The 18047-nt window shown below is 39.8% G+C and overlaps 1 protein-coding gene across 16 annotated transcripts in view; it reads right to left on the bottom strand.

Annotated features, from left to right (window-relative positions):
- CELF2 (CUGBP Elav-like family member 2) overlaps window positions 1–18047 on the bottom strand; it is a 389761-nt gene that overhangs the window by 5329 nt on the left and 366385 nt on the right. For 4 of the 16 annotated variants that reach the window (XM_023734378.1, XM_004379697.2, XM_023734386.1 and 1 more), the window contains 3 exons: window positions 15993–16112; window positions 8284–8463; window positions 2694–2837 (listed from right to left, as the gene is read on the bottom strand). In XM_023734378.1, the coding sequence (XP_023590146.1) occupies window positions 2694–2837; window positions 8284–8463; window positions 15993–16112 (444 nt within the window). Of the gene's footprint in view, window positions 1–2693; window positions 2838–8283; window positions 8482–15980; window positions 16113–18047 lie in introns of all 16 variants that reach the window. The other 12 variants (XM_023734374.1, XM_023734372.1, XM_023734380.1 and 9 more) reach the window with 5 other exon arrangements.

Consider the following 18047-nt stretch of genomic DNA (forward strand, 5'->3'; position numbering starts at 1 on the left):
ACAGTGTAAACAGCTCAGAGCTTTAACAACCATCCTAACTAGAGTTCCAGCATCTTTCTCTGTAGCAACAAAAGTAGGTGGGGCATGGTTTTGAAAAAGAACTAAGGTATCAAATAACAATGGCTCTCTGCAAAGACCCAGAAACAAGAGAATTCTGGTCATACAGTTTATTCTAACATTGGGGATGGGAGGGGGGCAGTACAAGCAAAGCTTTAGTGAATCCTGATGCCGAAGTATTGAGATAGTACAGTTCTTGCTAATTTTTGGTGCTGAAAGGAAGCTATTATACTGATTTAATTTCAGTTCTGAACATCAGCTCTTCAGAAAGTTCTATACTAAGCTTCTCCATCTATCTACTATTAAAGTTTAAAGCTAAAGAGAAAATTCCTTTACAAAGTAGAGGAAGAAAAAGATATAAATATACTTTCAGCAGAGTTCTCTCCTCAGCTGATAAAAATGGGCGTATGGTATAAGGCAGAAAAGATTCTCAGAGGCAGGCTGTTTTCGAAAATGGTTGTTTAAATTTTCATTAAATCTAATTCCCAATAAATGTGGTCCCAAACCCAAGATTTTGGATGATTTTACTTTCTCCTTTCCCTTTGGGTCTTTAGTCAGAACTAGCAAGATAATTACGAGAATGGAAATGGATCATGGGTGAGATGTGTAATGCAACCTGGTCAACATGTAATAATGAAAGAATGAGATACCACCTTATAACCAGCAAACCTGGCGCCCAAGAAATTAGGTTGGCTCACTAAGAAACCTGGGTATGGGGTGGTAAGGCTTTTAATAAAAAGTCATAATGTTAAATGCAATTGGTTGCTGATACTCATAACCAGAGCTTCCATTATTACAAACACACTGGTTAAGTAGTTTGTGGGCAGACATAATCTCTTTTCAAGGCAGTAAATATCTTCTTAAAATCAAACCACGAAGCACAATCTCTTCCAATCGCCAAATCAATCCAAGGCATTGTTTAGCTTTGAGAAATATAAAGCTCTGGCTGAAAACCTTGTGCAGGGAAGCCTCCCAAAGGTGAGCTCATACACACACATACACACACAGCCTATACAACAATTTAATTTTCATCTCACTCTCTCAGGAACCATTATGAGGGGGTTTATATAGTTGCCACAGCAGCAACAATAGTGTAATGGGTTCAGGCTGACAGCCTTTCCACTAGGGTGAAAACAGTGACTTTAAATAGCTGACATACTAACTTCCCTAACAACAGAGCTTCAGACCTTCCTGGGTGATAGCACAGAAATTAGAAAGACATTACGATAATGGAGTTTTAGAAGCCAAAATATTCTCTTTAGACTTGTTATCCATTACCAGTTTTTGGCTGTTTGAGAACCACCTCTTATCTTTGATGCTTTCCTTTACACCATACAATTTTATTTGTGTTTTCTCTGGCCCATATCTATTCTATTAATTTTGTTTTATGCTTTTACTACCTACTATCCAAATGAATTATTAAAGTGCAGGAACGATGAAGACAAATGTTCTATCTCAAAATGAGCCAGAGTTTGCCAAGAGAATACAATATACTCTGAACATTCTGGCCTCTAAAATAATTTGGGGGCCAAAATGGTCCCAAAAATAAAGAATAGATTTAGTGAATGTCATCCTCCTGATGTAAAACATTAGCATGTAAGGTGAGCTTTCTTTACTCTCTCAGGGAGCAAAAGAGGCCACAGGATGCAGAGTCCAGGCTGCCTGAGGAAAAATGGTGTGGTAACACGTGCACTGGGAAGCTGGGCTTTGTAATGTTCTGATAATATCCGCACACATCTGTGTGCTACGGCCATCCACGCAGCCCCTGCCAATCCTATAATCCCAAATTCTGGCCCTTGAATCTGATCACGATACAGTGTTTTACGTAACCATGAGATACATGAACTGCCCATCCCTGTGTACATGGAGGTGCGATTTGGCTGGCAGCCTGAACCACATCCCCAGTGTGAATGTATAGTGAAACCTGTGAGAGCAGAAACTCGACGGGAATGCCTTGTTTTTCCAGGTCTTGCAAGTCTTCCGTCTTTGACAGGGTGCAGTCTTACTATTTTCTATCGCTCGTTTTAGTGGAAAATATTTGAGTTTTCCTTCCTGACAGGTTTCCACCTTATACAAGTTTTGGCTTTCGTAGGTTTTACTGTATGTATATTTGTACGTGTACGTGTAGGTGTATCAACATGTTGAACAGTCAGCCCCTAACCATTATGTCTAAGTCATATTAAAGGAAGGGTAAGGAACTAGCTGCAAAGTACCTGCCATAAGATTCTGTATCAGGAGAGTCTAAACTACAGTCTGTTAACTGTATTTCCAGCTGATCACGTTTGTGGTTCAATATGGGGCTTAAAGAAATTGCTGCTGCTCTATAATGAAAGATTATTGGATATATGCTAAGACATTTTAATAGTACATTACCTAACGTTTAATAAACAACATTACCTAATGTAGGGGGCATTTACTTTTATTTTCCAGGTCTTTCCTTTTTACGACCCCTCCCCTTTTTTTGATTAAACAACTTGGCCCAAATATGCTTACGTGCATCCAAAAAATTAGGAACCATCACCACACAAGGAAGGCCCTGTCCTGACTTCTAAAATATTTGCCATTTGCATTTTCCTCTCCATGACTCCTCACTTGGGAACCTACTATAATATTCTAACTTGGTTTCTTTTGCATACCAAAGCACTTGCTCAGATTGGTCTGTTTGTCAATGAAGACTTTAGCAGAGATAACATTTCCAAAAGGCATGAACATCTGCAGAATGTCCTGGTCTCCAAACTCCTGTGGAAGGTGGTAAATAAAGAGGTTTGCCCCCTCTGGACCTAAAGAGAAAAAAAAGTCAGAGTAAGGTATCCCTTGCGTCTTAGTTCTGAAAGCCTCCTCTTCGGAACGCTGTAACAACAGATAGGCTAAGCATTTGGCTTTCCCTCATACTAAAAGAGAACAACAAACAGATGGATAAATATCAAGTGCCGGTATGACTTTTAGGAAAGCAATTATCCTTCAGACTGGTCTCATTTCCAAAGAGACATTGGTTAAGAATGGCTTCTTTTCCACTGATAATCTTCTGTGGGTCACATTTGCTTAGTGCATGTTAACACACATTTTTAATCTCCTCTTCATGGGGTAAAGGTAGGTAGGGGGTGGAATGGGGAAGGCGGATCCAGGCAAAAATCACTACTTTCCTGGATGGCCGTATTTTGTAGTGTGTACGTACTAGCTTGGTAGGAGAGAGTGTCCTGTGCTCTCTAAACAAATTGCAGTAATTTAGAATAACGGATATAGCAGGAATGCTGCTTGGGTTTCACAATCATTTACCTAATTATCCAGCCAGTTTTGATCTGCCAAATCTCTTAACACACAGTCTAATACCATCTTTATTAGAAATGGCTGGCAATGAGTCAAGGCAGGGGGAAAAAAAAAGGTAGCTGGAGTCTCACAACTGTGATAGGAATTATACCACTGGGAATTAGCCTTGCAAATGAGTGCCCTGGATATAGAAGCTCATCAAAGAACAAGCTAAGCCAAGCTCTCTCTCTATCTTACCCACTGCTTTCCAGAAAATTCAAGAAACAAGGGTAGAATACAGGAAATCTTAGCTATACTAGCTGGAAAGGTAAGCTCTCCTATATTCCTCTCCATTTTATTCTTCAACTTTCCCCACCTGTTCAAGAGCTATCTGAAAGTTAAAAGGAGCAAAAAGGCAAAGGAAGAAAGGGAATCCAAAGACCTGATGGAAGGAAATCCTCTGCTAGCACATAAACAGGCCAGAATGCTTTCGAGGTCAAAGGGTGCTAGGAGTGGTAGCAGGTTCTTCTCTGGTTGGTTCTGTAGAGATCCCAGAGCCGGACAGAGAGTAAGGGCAGGGACGTGTCTCAGACATCCTGGGCATGGTGTCTGGGAGGGATGGGAGCTCACAGTCTGGTGAAATAACTTCTGCAGCTGGTTCACGGAGCCTCAACTGGCATTCACAAGAGAAGAACCAGGACTGCCTGCCCCTTTGGAATAGGCTACAATGGGCTCCCTCGACAGCAGCAGGGCTGTGTGGGGTGGGCTGTCTACGAATATGGGTTGGAGAAAAATAAAATGTGGGTAAAAAATTTTTTTGTAAAAATGAAACAGAACATCTTTGCAAAATCAACCAAGTTTCTTTCCACAATAAATAAATAAATCGTAAAAGAAAAATGTTCTAACAAATGGGATTTTTCACAAAGAAGGCTTCTTGAGACAAATTTTTGGGTCATAGAGATGAAGCATTTCTTCCTTATTTAAGCACCTACATGGCTACTTTAACTTTCTATACCCCTCACAATTTCTTTGGACACGTGGAGCCCTGGTGGCATACTTGTTAAGGGCTCTGCTGCTAACTGAAAGGTTGGCAATTTGAATCCACCAGCCACTCTTTGGAAACCCTATGGAGCAGATCTACTCTGTCCTATAAGGTCACTAGGAGTCAGAATTGACTCAACAGCAACAGGTTATGCACATTCCAGCGCAAGGGAGACGGTCTGTATTTTAAAGGAACACAGTTGTAGGCCTTAGGTCCCCAAATGTTTACTGGTTTAAAAAAACAAACAGACAAAAAAAAAAACTCTCTTAAAAATTCAAAATCTAATGTGAACAGATGCAAAAATAAAACACTAAAAATGAGTTCTGAATGCTACTGTACCATGCACATCCTTTGCAATATGTATACAGGTCAAATCTGGTCCACCCGGATTTAATGTCCCTTCTAAACAAAAGATCCAAATGCACAAAGGAGGATTAATGGGACCCAATTTGAACTGTGAAGCACATCTTACCTCCTGAAGCCTGGAGAGAAAATGCAATTTTAATGCACCAAGACAGCGACTACTCACTATGCCTGAATAATCCTGACATTCTAGAATGCTGTACTTTCTGACTGTACCCATACCAGAAAGGGGGACCAAGAAAATATGGAGACAGGTAAACAAGCCAAAGGAAGCCTTCTGCTTTTGTCCATTATTTTTCCCAGGAAAAAATGCCAAATGCCAACAACATCTCCTACTGCAGACCTCCCAGTTTTTTAATCACCAAGAAATAGTTTGATTTTGCAACCCCCCCTCCCAATTTTAACATTAATATGAGAAAAAGGTGACTTCCTTTATGGCAATTAAGGCAGCTACTGCCATTGATATCAAGGGGAAAAAAAATATTTTGAGGACTCTACCTGTGTATCATTCTCTCCTCTCCCTTAAGTAGTACTAAAAACTTGTTAACAGATCAGTCATTAGTCAGATTTCTCCTAGTACAAGTTATTCTAACTTGTTAGAATTAGCTTTGTTATATTATTGGTCCCAGCTGGTTGGGGTGTTCAGGTTTTGTATTTCTCACAGGGCATCTGATCCAGCATAAAGCACTAGGGGTGGTTCGTGGGAATGAAGCTGCAGCAGACTGATGGCTCTGCCAGCTTCTCTGAAGGCTCTAACTACCTGTGTATAACTTGTCTCTTGCAGATAAAGGCAATGGGAAGGTGTGGAAGAGGCTAGAGGATACTGAGTGGCAAGGAGAAGGATGATCAACGATCCTGGACTTAGATCTACAGGGATGCCCATAACCCTTCAGAAGATTTAGCTGGGGAAAAAAATTAAAACTACGTTCTTTCTAAAGCCAGAATTGCTCGTTTTCCTCTGGGAAAAACATATACCAGGGTACATGATACATTTAATCAAGTGAATTTTCAACTGTCTACTAAAGGACAGAACTATGCAGCAGAAAAGCTAGAAACTGATTTAGTACTGGAATTCATTATGGGATATCACCCCTCTCAGTATAGTTGTTGTGTGCCCTGGAGTCGATTCTGACTCACAGTGACCCTGTATGACAGAGTAGAACTGCCCCATAGGGTTTCCTAGGCTGTAATCTTTACAGGAGCAGATCACCAGTTCTTTGCTCCAGCGGAGCTGCTGGTGGGTTTGAACCACCGACCTTTTGGTTAGCAGCTGAGAGCTTAACCGTTGTGTTACCAGGGCTCCTTCTCTCAGTATAATTTGACTTTTAAATTATGTTTTACTTAAACTAATATTAAAACGGTTTGAACTTCTTGAGCACAGATTAACTGGGCAAAAAGACAGTGATCAGAAAGGAGTATGAGAAAATGGGGGAATGATTAAAAATAAAAACTGAATAAACAAAAAAACACCAAAAATAAAATAAAAAACCCTTAACCATGCTATGGGCAGCCCGAATATCTAAATATGAATAATCAGAAGTGGGCAACCGTTATTTTGAACTATCTTATGTTAATTCGAGGGGGTAAGTGCTGTTCAAGCAATCCCTAAAATTCAAAGCAAGGAGATTTTAGGGCAGTGTGCTGGGGTGAAGCAAGAGAAATGTGTTTGAGGGCCTAGACTTTATCTTCATACCAGTGAATCTTCAGTCTTCTGGTGGCGGACGTTTCCTCAGTGACACAGGCTATATGTAGTTTGCTGTAAGGCCCAACCAGACGATGGGGAAGTGACCAACATTCTCTAAAACACGTGTGGGAGAATTAGCTTTTATGGCCTCTATCTGAGGATATCATTATTTTACAGGACCCCTCCCACTGCCCACATTTTTATCACCATGGTAGTCAAACCTGAGACAAAGGGACTAATATAGGTTTTTCTCTGGGAAGACATGTGATGTTTATGATGCAAGGTCTCCTTCACATGCCTGGTGAAACACAGTTGTCTGAACAGCTGTGCATGTTTTAAAAACCTACAATAACAATCATAGCTAAGAGTAAAGAGAAAGTAGAAATGATGAAAAATAACTTAAGATTCTCATATATCTTTCATTTTTAATGATCTCTGTTGTTTATAAACAGGAAAAACCTTTTCCTTTCTTTTTTACACATGAGTATCTTTTAAGCTGTGTCCCCTTAAAATTTACAACTTTACAAGTAAAACTGTTCTATTTCTTACAGAACACCATGTTTAAAGTCAAAGTATTCAGACAAAAGCAGTTTGGAACTAGGCAGTGAAGGGAAAGAACTTTTTAAAAATTCTGCTTCAGTACTTCTCTATTCTAACTTCTTTTCTCATTTTCTAAATAAGTCAGAAAGAGAATAAATAGCATGTTGCAGATTTTGCTTCAAAGCAACCTAAATTAAAGAGGAAGAAACCACAAAGAAGAAAGAAAAAGAGAAAAGTTATCCTTATTTGGACTAGCTCATTAACTATTTTATAATTAGCTTTAATTTATTCTTAGCATTAACTTCCTAAAGTTTATTTTGCTTTATTGGCAGAGAGAGAAGCAAGGCAATCAATCACTTACTTGCTTCCCCAGAAGATCCCCAATTAAACAAAAAACAAGTCAATCCCAACAGTAGGTCTTATCATTAACCTAAAAACTATTGCCTACGTAATCACAGGGTATTTGGATGCCGAAAAACCTAAGAAATGCAGGCGAGAGTGCTTCACCCACAGAAGACTGGACAGATGAGGAGTTCCTGTTTTTAAGTGGGGGAGTGGGGGAGAGGGGGAGAAAAGAGGCAGCCCCTCCTGATTTGGGAGGGATGGTTCCCGGCAACTTGTTGATGGCAGCAACTAATATGTAATGGCGTATAAACATACAAATGCATGCAAATCCATCTTAAGAGATTTATGAAAAATTAAATCAAAAGATAAAAGACTTTTATAAGACTTCTTATAAAAGAAAGATGTAAGATTGAAATCAATGGTTTAGGCCTGTCAGTTTTCTTAAAACAAACATGAACAGTAAAAAAACCCACTGATTTCCATGAAACTCTTTCAAGACCCACTTATTTTCTGTTATGCATTTCTGGTTGATACCATGTGTTTTCAGTGGTGGAATGCATGCTAAGTCATTGAGTGTGTTTAAATTTTTGGTTAGTAATATAAATTTTGAGAAATATTATGTGAAAATATATGAAAATTCATGACTTGTGGGAGCTTATCTGGCTCACTGGTCTTGGGTAGCAGGCTTTATTGCAGGGTGCCTTCCATTTGGGTACATGGGAACCTCTGATTTTGCCTAATATTCCAGCTATTTTGCTTTAATGAACATGTCTTTCACCTTTAACCATTATACAAGTCCCCACTGTAGGGAAGCAAATACACTGGGAAAAGTATACTCCCAAAGAACTCGGAGGCATAAAAAGTGGGTGGGATACCATATGCTCCACAAGTCAAGCAAAGGTTATAATACTGGCTCAATTTAGTGTCTTTGAATACTCTAAAGGAGACTGTTGCCCACTGGGCTGGCCACACCAGGCCCTGCCCTGGAGCTGAGGCAGGCACATACCTTCTTTCTGGCTGCCTGCAGCGCTCTGCTGCTGCAGCAAGCTCTGGCTGTACAGAGTGGGCAGTGCTGCGGCTGCGTACTGCTGAATTCCTGAGTAGGCCTGGGTAAGGGCGTCCATGGTGCCAGCCGTGCCATTCGTCAAGCCCGTGGCGCCAAGTCCTCCATTCAGAGCCGCCATACCTGAGAGCATTTGAGCAACTTTACAAAAAACCCAACAATAGAGAAGAGAAATAGCACTTATTCATTAGTGCTTTCCAAAGGAAGTTAGAGAATCATTTGACACAAGTACAACAGCAAGAGCATGCAGCTAGCACACCAATTAAACCAACAGGAAATTAAAAATGAACTCATGAAATAATAAATCATAACAATGGTAAAAAAACTAAAAACCCTGAGCAATGACAGCCCTTACTCCCTAGGCCAGTGATCAAATTCACTGAGGTACTGCAGTTAGACAATACATCTTAATTCCATGCAATGTGCTACTGGCAAGTACTGTTGCTTAATCTTCTTGAAATAAAATCCTTCTGCTTTTCAGAGCTTGGAAGCATGTTAAAAAAAAATAGTGGCAGAGGCCTGTAACATCTATCCACTCAAATCCGTTTTCTGGGCTCTCTGAGGAGTCATGGGGATGCTCAAGGAGTTGAGGAGGAAAGGATAAAATAAAACTTCTCCCTTAAGCTCTCTGATGAGGAAATGGCAGAGAAGACAAGCTCTGTACTATAAACCAATGAGTCAGCAGTTTCATTTACTAACTTTCCTCAACAGTTGCAGGATGTTTTCAGAGACTAGGATCTTAGAAATAATCTAGCTGATTAAGAATTAAGGCATAGGAAGAAATGCAGACCCTTCCCCTAATTGCAGAGAACTGAAGCTGCTCATTCAGTATCAAAGGCGAGAAACTGAATGCTGCAGTTTCAGTAGCTAATAGTTAACACACACACACACATGAATATTAATCAGTGCACATGTACTGGGGTCTCTCCCAGTGAAAGAGCTCCATGTCATGTTTCTCAGTCAACTGAAGTGACACCCGTGTCTGTAAGCTGGATCTTGGCTATTAGCTGAAGTGAACTGGATGTTGGCCAGCATGTTTTTCTGATTTTTTTTCCCTTGTATCCTGGCTGCTGTTTTGTGTTATTATGGTTGCTGACTATGTCACATTTTCCCTGAATACTGAGTCAAAATAAGCAACACTTTATACTGTGTTAACTTTCATTATGAACTCAGGAAATGAAAGAGGTGACATCACAATTGTCTTCAGTTCCCTTCATGATTAGAAAATTTTTAAAAAAGATCTTTTTCTGGGAAGAACTTATTGAATGCCTTAATGTAACTATTGAAGGGATTAGAGTTCTTGATCAGAGATATAAAAATCGCAAAGATGACTGTGAAGAAAACTGGAAAGAAGACTAATGAGAATAGAGAACTGAGATAAGGATGCTTGGAAATTACACAGAGGAATCAAATACCAGATTCACCTCAACACTCCCATCATGGTTACTGCTGCCATCCACAGGAAATAGAGGAGATGGGAATGTTCTATTTACTCCATTAAGTGCTTCTGCTATTTTGACAACTTCATCTCTTAGATTAAAAGGACAGCATGCAAGATAGGAATTAGGCCATGGCTTAAGGGCAGAGGAATCTCATAGTGCCTCAGGTATGATATCCTTCCTGAGGGGCTTGAGGAGATAGAACCGGGACTTGGGTGATGGGCTACCAAGTACATTCTCCTCAGGACAGATAGAGGATTGGGGGTGGTGATGGTGGTGAGGAGAGTCTGAAGGACATGAGAATGGGTTAACAGCCTACTGAAAAAAGAAAACGATCTCAAGCAGACCTGGCAAGTACAAACTAAGCTAAAAAGATGCTGGCCAGTAGAGGTCCTGCTCAATCTACTTTAAGGTTTTAATGATAAAGAAAGTCGATTCTCTCTTTTTTATTTTTCTGGCCATGCAAATAAGTGCTTTTAAAAAACTTGTAAATAGTTTGTCCTCCTAATTGCTGTAAACAATTCCTCAGACACCAACTAATCACATTTACCTCAAACTGCCTCTTCTTCCTTTCTATCCCTGTTCTCTCGTGGCTGATAAAGGGGTGAGGAATACTTTTTTTCCTTTATCGGCCTTATTTCATCCTTACCCCCCAATATTTGTGTCAATGCAAAGAAACAATGTTTCTTTTACAGGAGAAATGACAGGAGTATGTAAAACAGCTCAGGAAAGACCTAGGCACAGTTTACAAGTTCAGTTGGTTTCACTTTTGTCAAGCTGCTAATTAACAAGAGGTAAGGATACATAGCAACGATTGTGAGGATGGTGTAGGACTGGGCAGTGTTTTTTTCTGTTGTACATAGGATCACTATGAGTTGGAACTGACTTGATGGCACCTAACAACAAGGATATAGGTGATCAAGTTGTAGTGTCAAGCCTCTTTGAACTCAGATTCCAGCGTGGGAAGAAATTCTAGGAGGAGCGTAAGTGCTGACTTGCCATTCTTCTTTACTTAGACCCCAAGATGTGTGCTCTTAGGTGTGCACCACTGCCTACAGAGCCGTGTGTGGCAAAGCTGCTCGACAAACACAGTCTGAAGACAGAAGCCCCACTAAGACAAATGTTTTAGTATTTACCGTGCCATTCAATGGGGTGGCTGAGGGTACTACATCTCCACATTATCTTGTCAGCTAAGGGTCTTGGAGTTTTCATGCCCTGAAATAAGATCCTTATGAGTGCCTTCCTGTGATTTGTAGCCTCCATAACTCGACTTCTCCAGAGGGCTAGATATACAGGTGGATTCAATCACAGTGGTCACCGCAACCACTAATTCTCTTTTTTTTATCGTCCAGGTCAGGAGAATTCTCTCCTTCTACTTCTAGCTCTTCACCCCTTTTGCCAAAAAAAAAAAAAAAGATCCCCTGAAACACAGAAGCAGAATGAACTCCATGCTCCTGAAAGACTGGATGGATATTTCAGAACTAAGTAAGAGTCCTATGAGGCTTGCAGCTCTAGCAAGTGACATTCCAGCCATGTCCTCACACCCTTCTTGGCTACAGTTCACAATGGCTGACCGCTTTTTTTGGGACTACACCTCAGGATGAATCTGCTTTCCGAAGGGTTCTCAGTTTGCTTTTGCTGATTCCATGCACCTAGGAGATAGTCATGGCTGGCCTTATCTGCCTGGGTCTGTGAGGTGGTAGAGGAGGCACCAAGTAAAAGGGGTGCAGATGCCACAGGAGGATTTATCAGGGACCTGGGCAGGTAGGAGAGGGAGGGTTTGGCCTCTCAGCCCAGGGCTTGCCTCCCACATGGGTATAACCATGCTTTTGAACAAAAAATAAGGGTAAAACTTCTTACACATACAACTGCATTGCGAATATTTAAAAATCAGTATTTCTAAATCCTGGACAATCTGGAGTGTGTGCTGGCCAAATCCAAGGTAGACTAGGTAGCTGATTGAAAAAAAAACAAAACCAAATCCTCAGCCATAAGAGTCATTTCTGACCCACAGCGACCTCATAGGACAGAGTAGAACCGCCCCATAAGGTCTCTACAGCTGTAATCTTCATGGAAGCAGACTGCCACATCTTTCTCCTGAGGAGCGGATGATGGATTTGAACCACTGACCTTTTGGTTCGCAGCCAAGCGCTAACCACTGCGCTACCAGGGCCCCCTAGGTAGTTGATTACATGGAGGAATTTAAAGACCCATCAAAAGAAGATTTCAAATTTTAAGAGTTATTCCTGTGAATTATTTGGTGTTATTCTATATTAAATAATCATATCAAAGTTAACATTTGTCAGTTCAGTTGCTGCGGCCTGATTACCTTTAAAAATTCTGGACAATAGAAGCAGAGGTTTGAGGAAAGTAAAGGTGAATAAAATGCTTCTGCTTAAAAGAGCAGGGTTTTTCTTTGAAAAGGCCAAGTGGATCAACCATTTCTTCCCATTTAATCTAGATTCCTATGCATGCTATTTGGATGAGGAAGGCTGGAACAAAACGACGGTGTGGCAAGCCTTAACAAGGGCAAGTCTTTGTAAATGGCCTATAAATACAGTTAGTGCATATACTGATTACTAAGTGCTTTAAATTTAACTGCTCTCCAAAGGTCCTCAACTGAGACCCAAGGAGCTGTGAGATTAATAATAATTTTGTTAAAATGACACAGAAAGACCCATCCCTGTATATGAGTGTGAACGTTGTTTGCGGCCACTGTGGAAGGGCACAGAAAAGGCAGCATCAGGGGCACAGCCCATAAGCAGATTAAATTTATTTGCAAGCCACTCTGCTAGGTTTTATACTAAATGAAAAAAAAAAAAAAAAGAGCCCAAAGTGAGGGATGTGTTAATATATTCTGATAGGTTTGTAATCTATTTAACTGGGTTAAGTTTTCCTTTGTATGGATGGAATATATCCTTCTAAGCTGCAAGCTGATAAATGAGAATTTAAGTATAAAATGTCTAGAACCAGGGTGGATGAATCCTAATATGTATAATCCATGGAGTTTACACGTATGTCTGTGTGCAGGGATTTGTGTCCATGCATATGGATCTAACTGTGTATATGTTTACATATTCCAAGAATATAGATTAAAACAGTAATTTCACAATGTTAACAAAGAGGGACAAGACAAAATAATATGCCCCAAACATCTTCTCTTTTCTCTACTTTACATAAAATATTTCCATAAACACTATTCATGAGGCATTTGTGGCTGGTTGTAGTCAAACCATTATCATTTTAAACACTACATGGTAAGCCATTTGGAAGAATTATGCTGTGTAAACAAGGAAAATAAGAATGTCAGTTGACATACACTTAAACATACAAAGTCAGATACAGACTCGTAGGTGCACATATCTGTAAAAAGTATTTTCTTCATCTATTAATCTATTAATATTCAAATATTAATATATAAAACATGCCCAGAGGACCATCAAATAATCCAGAAGTGAAAGCCCCCATTGGTGAACTGCCTACACTCCTTACTTCTGATCTTGCTTATTTTTGCTTTTATCTTTACAATGTTGTACTGTTTTTCAGCCCCTTCATTAAGAAATGTATCAGGGAATAAAATAGATATCAAGATCAAACAGTTTAATTTTGCTACTTGTCTACTAACCAAAAACTTCATTTTCCAGAGGGGTGTGTGGATGGGTGGAAATCAATGGCAAAGAAGGTAAAACTTAGGATAAGGTGAGCTTGTTTGGGAATTAACTGTGGATTCCATTTATCTACTTTCTTCCTGTCCATGGAAAAGAACTGGCTCTATTCAGAAATCCAGAAAACTCTCCTATGGTGGCAAGTAATGGTTCCTGGGACAGAGTGGGTAGGATATAACAATGATATGGAAGTTGTGATCAATAATTTTAGAAACTGATTCTGTCCAGGTAACTGTTTGTTGACTACCTTCTTTGAGAATCATCCAGTAAGACAGGTAATTACCATCATTTCTGTTGAGGAAGAATGGTCTGGAAGAGGGCACTCTATTTAAGAAGGTTTTCTTAGCTTTTCATGTGAGTCAAGTAGCAAATATTAGCTCAAAGTCAATGCTGAGACAGTAAGATGACTCTGTGCTAGTAACATTCATCAAATCAGAATGACTGCATTTTCTTTTATGCATGATTTTATATAGTTTGGTTTAATTAAACATTTTGCTGGTTCATACTGTCTGGTAGGGGTTCCTTGAAACCAGAAATATTCTTTCTTATTTATCAAAAACAATAAATGCCTATATTAGCCTGATGACAAAAGATTAAAGAAAAACAAAGACGATTTAACCCTGTTGTCCTTGCCAGAAGCAAAATTTATGTAACACAAGACCCCACGCAGGAACTACTCATGGTTTTTCTGCCATTTAACAAAGTCCCTCTCCAGTAATGATGGGAAAATCCCAGTGATGTACAACATAATAGGATGGAGAGGAGCTGGACAACACAGACAAGACGACACACACAGCAATCATGAGCACGTGCTGAGGAGGACAACCAATCCCACTGGCCTGTTACTTTGCAGACCAAGGACAGGCGGGCGATCAAATCAAAGTCCTTGTTTTAGGGGAACTAGGTCCTGGGGCAAGAGAAGCAGCATGAAGAGATGTGTGCAGACACACACATCCACAACCTAGGTGAAGGCCAACTGGGTTCGAGCTTCTGCAGAACAAGGTCAGAAAGAGGAGCTGTACCAGAAACAGAAGTCAAAGCAATGAAGGCTCATACTTGGCTGCTGGTATAGATGAAAACTGGAGGCAGTTTTAACTGGAATAAAGCATCTTGGCTTGTTACATGGATACCACTTCATATACTATTTACCAATCAAGAGCCATCATATCTGGAAGGAAAACTGTTTTTCTTTTCTTCTTTTTTTTTTTGGCCTACGTTCAGACAAAACTCAGTCCAAGTTTTTGTTTGTTTTTCCCCAGAGCATCTGAATGAAAGAATTCGACAAAACCTGAAAATTTCCTACTTCTAAACATAGTTTCTTATCAAGATTATAACAGTCTTTATTTGAATGAGTTTTAGGTTCTTTTTAGTCAAATAAATTGCAAGGTTTTTTTTTCTGAGCTTGTAAATTATAAAATTACTGGGATTTTTTACTTTTAAAAAACTTTTTACTGCCTGATCATCCTTTAAAAACAGTTTATGAATTGAATCATGGCTTGAAATAGGGCATCTTGCCAAGGATCCCTTTATTAATGCTTAAAATGGGTATGTGGTAGGTTGCCTGACTGTACAGTAGGTAACTGCACCTCAATAAATGTTCTGTTGGCTGTCATGACCCTGCTCTTGGCTACTCTCAGGTGACCGGAGGAAACTGAATTGTCAGAAAGGGAGTGGTGTCTCCTTTGTGGGATGAGGATCAGTTTCCCCTACTGAAGTAGCCTATACCAAGCACAAGCCTAAAATATGACTTCCTACATAGACTGAAAATGATGGAAACAGGTAGGCTTCTTAGGACAGATCCTAGAGTTCTTCAGTGAGTCCCAATTTTTCAGAATTAAGTGTACTTTTGCTAGCTGTTTGACTCAAAAGCTACTTCAACCTGTTGTCCTGGTAAAATGATACTCCTTTGGAGATTCACTACTGTAAAGTGACCCATGTCTACGGGTGCTTTGAGATTCCAGATGATGTGACTTCCAACAGCTGCTCCTCTCCACTCAGCTTCATTTCCTTTTCTCCAAGTCCTTGTTATTTTTCCCCCTATATAACTGTCATGAATCTTTGGACTGTCGAGCTAGAAGGGACCTTTGAGATCATCTGATCCAACATCCTCAATTTTCAAATGGGGTCTTTGAGGCCCACAGAGGGGACAGTGATTTGCCTAAGATCTCACAGTTGATTGGCAGCAGAGCTGGAACCTGGACCCAGGCTTCCTGATTTCTAGTTTGTTTATTTTTCTATTAGAGCACACTGCCTCTCAGAAGACCAGAACAAAACCAAAACCTGAAAATACCTGTCAATCACAGGAAACTATGAAGGAGTACATACACTGTGTATCTGAAGAGAATCTGGGGGTGGTGAGTGGTAGGCTGTTTTTAAGACAAAATGAATGTAGATAGCTTTTGCCTTTCAAAGCATGTGCTCCTCCATCCCAAGTTTTAGTTCTCCCCGTGGTGTATTCTTTTTAGGTCATTTCTGGCTGACCATTTTCTGTGGAGAATTTGGGGGAAGGCTGTCCACCAGAGCAGCAAATACTCACTGTTGATGGTACCTGCTAGTGCATTAATATTATTCAATCCGACAGTGGCTCCAGCCAATCCTTGCAGAGTCCCAAGAGAGGTCAAGGAATTCATGGCTGCACCAGCAGTGGAATTGGGGGTTGAAGCAGCCACTGAAAAATAAAAGGAAGATAGAGGAAAAGGGAGAGAGAAAGTACAAGATGAGTGAAAGTCAACTGAACTGGTAAGTAATCTGTTGTCATCACAGCAGATGGAGCTGAGGAGTCCTTTAATTCTTAAGTCTGTGAGCCTCACTTACGTTTTTGGCGTGGAAGACATACGGGATTGTACTTGTGGCAATTTCCACAATTAGATTTGGGGATTTAAAAAATCATCATAGTTCTGTTTTGCCAGTACAGCAGTACTGAGTATGTTCACTGCTGGTAGTGGGGAAAATCTGCAAATAGAACAATCTGAAGGGAGGCCTGAGAGGCCAGTCCTGGGCAGGCTGATCTCTCATTAGCCCCACTGTAGGAGGGCGCCTGTCAGCTAAGCGTCCTTATCATCCAGGTTAAAAAGTGACTGGAACTCAAGGGGGTGGCTAGGTAAATAAAACGGCAATTCTTACCTTTTTATTGTTTAGATTTTCTCACTTTTTTTTTTTTTTTACTTCTTTGTTAATTAACCTTTTTACTTTGAGATAATTGTAAATTCATATGCACTTGCAGGAAATAATATAAACAGATCCTGTGTATCTTTTACCCAGCTTCCCACAAAAACTATAGTACAACATCACAGTCAGGATATTGACACTGATACAACCAAGCTGAAGAACATTTCCATCACTACAAAGATCCACCATGTTTCCCTTTTAAAGCCACAATCACTTCTCTCCAACTCCACTCTTCCCTTAACCACTGGCAACCACTAATCCGTTCTCCATTTCTATAATTTTGTCATTTCAACAATGTTATGTAAATGGAATCATACAGCATAAAAGCAGTATGGGATCAGCTTTTTTCACTCAGCATAGTTCACTGGAGATTAATCCACATTGTTGTGTGTATCCATCGTTTGTTACTTTTTATTGCTAAGCAGTATCCCATGGTGTGGATTTACCACAGTTTAACCATTCACCTGTTGAAGAACATCCAGGTTGTTTCTTGGGATAAACCCCACTTTGTCATGATGCATTATCTTTTTAATTTATTTCTGAATTCAATATGCTAGAATTATTTTTGCATCTAATTACATGAGGCATACATGAGGTCTGCAGCTTTTACTTCTTTTAATGTCTTCATACGGTTTTAGCATCAGAGTAATGCTAGTCTCAAAAAATGATTTGGAAAGTCTTCCCTCCTATTTGATTTTCTGTTAAGTTTGGATTGAGTACTTTTTACTATTTCATTTTAGCTCCTCTGTCAGCTTAATTTATCGTACAGGTAACCACCAGATTATGAATCAGTTCCGTTCCTGTCTTTAAGTCAAATCTGTACTTAAGTTGGAACAGTTAGGTATGGTTCGTATCTAATGTCAGTTAGTCAAATGTTTGTCTTAGTATATAGTGTACCTTCCCGTGCATAAAAAACATTAAAGAAACACTTCTAGATACACTAAAACATCTTTAACATAATAATAATAATGTGTTGATGCACATGGCTAAGTAGTGCCTGTCATTATAAACCACTGTATGTGCTCAATTTAGTTTTGAAAAAAAATCATGCATCCTCCGAAGTTTGATCTAAGACTTCAGGACCGAGGTGGTGGTGGTGATAGAGAGGGAAATGATATGAGATGAAACTGTTTTGGTTAAACCCTCTCCTCCTTCCCCTATCCCTTTTGTTTAAATAACACCTTTATTAAACTATCATTCAGATGCCATAAAGTTTACCCTTTTAAAGTGTACAATTCAGTGGTTATTAGTATATTCACAGAATTGCACGACCATCACCACTGTCTAATTTTAGAAATTTTCATTACTCCAAAAAAAAACCCCCATTAGCAATTACTCCCCACTCTCCACCTCCTGCCCCCAGACTGGCAACCACTAATGTACTTCTGTCTCTATGCATTTGCCTATCCTAGGTATTTCATATAAGTGAGATCAT

Source organism: Trichechus manatus, unplaced genomic scaffold (genome assembly GCF_000243295.1).
Source record: "Trichechus manatus latirostris isolate Lorelei unplaced genomic scaffold, TriManLat1.0 scaffold00067, whole genome shotgun sequence".
Classification (NCBI taxonomy): Eukaryota; Metazoa; Chordata; class Mammalia; order Sirenia; family Trichechidae; genus Trichechus; species Trichechus manatus.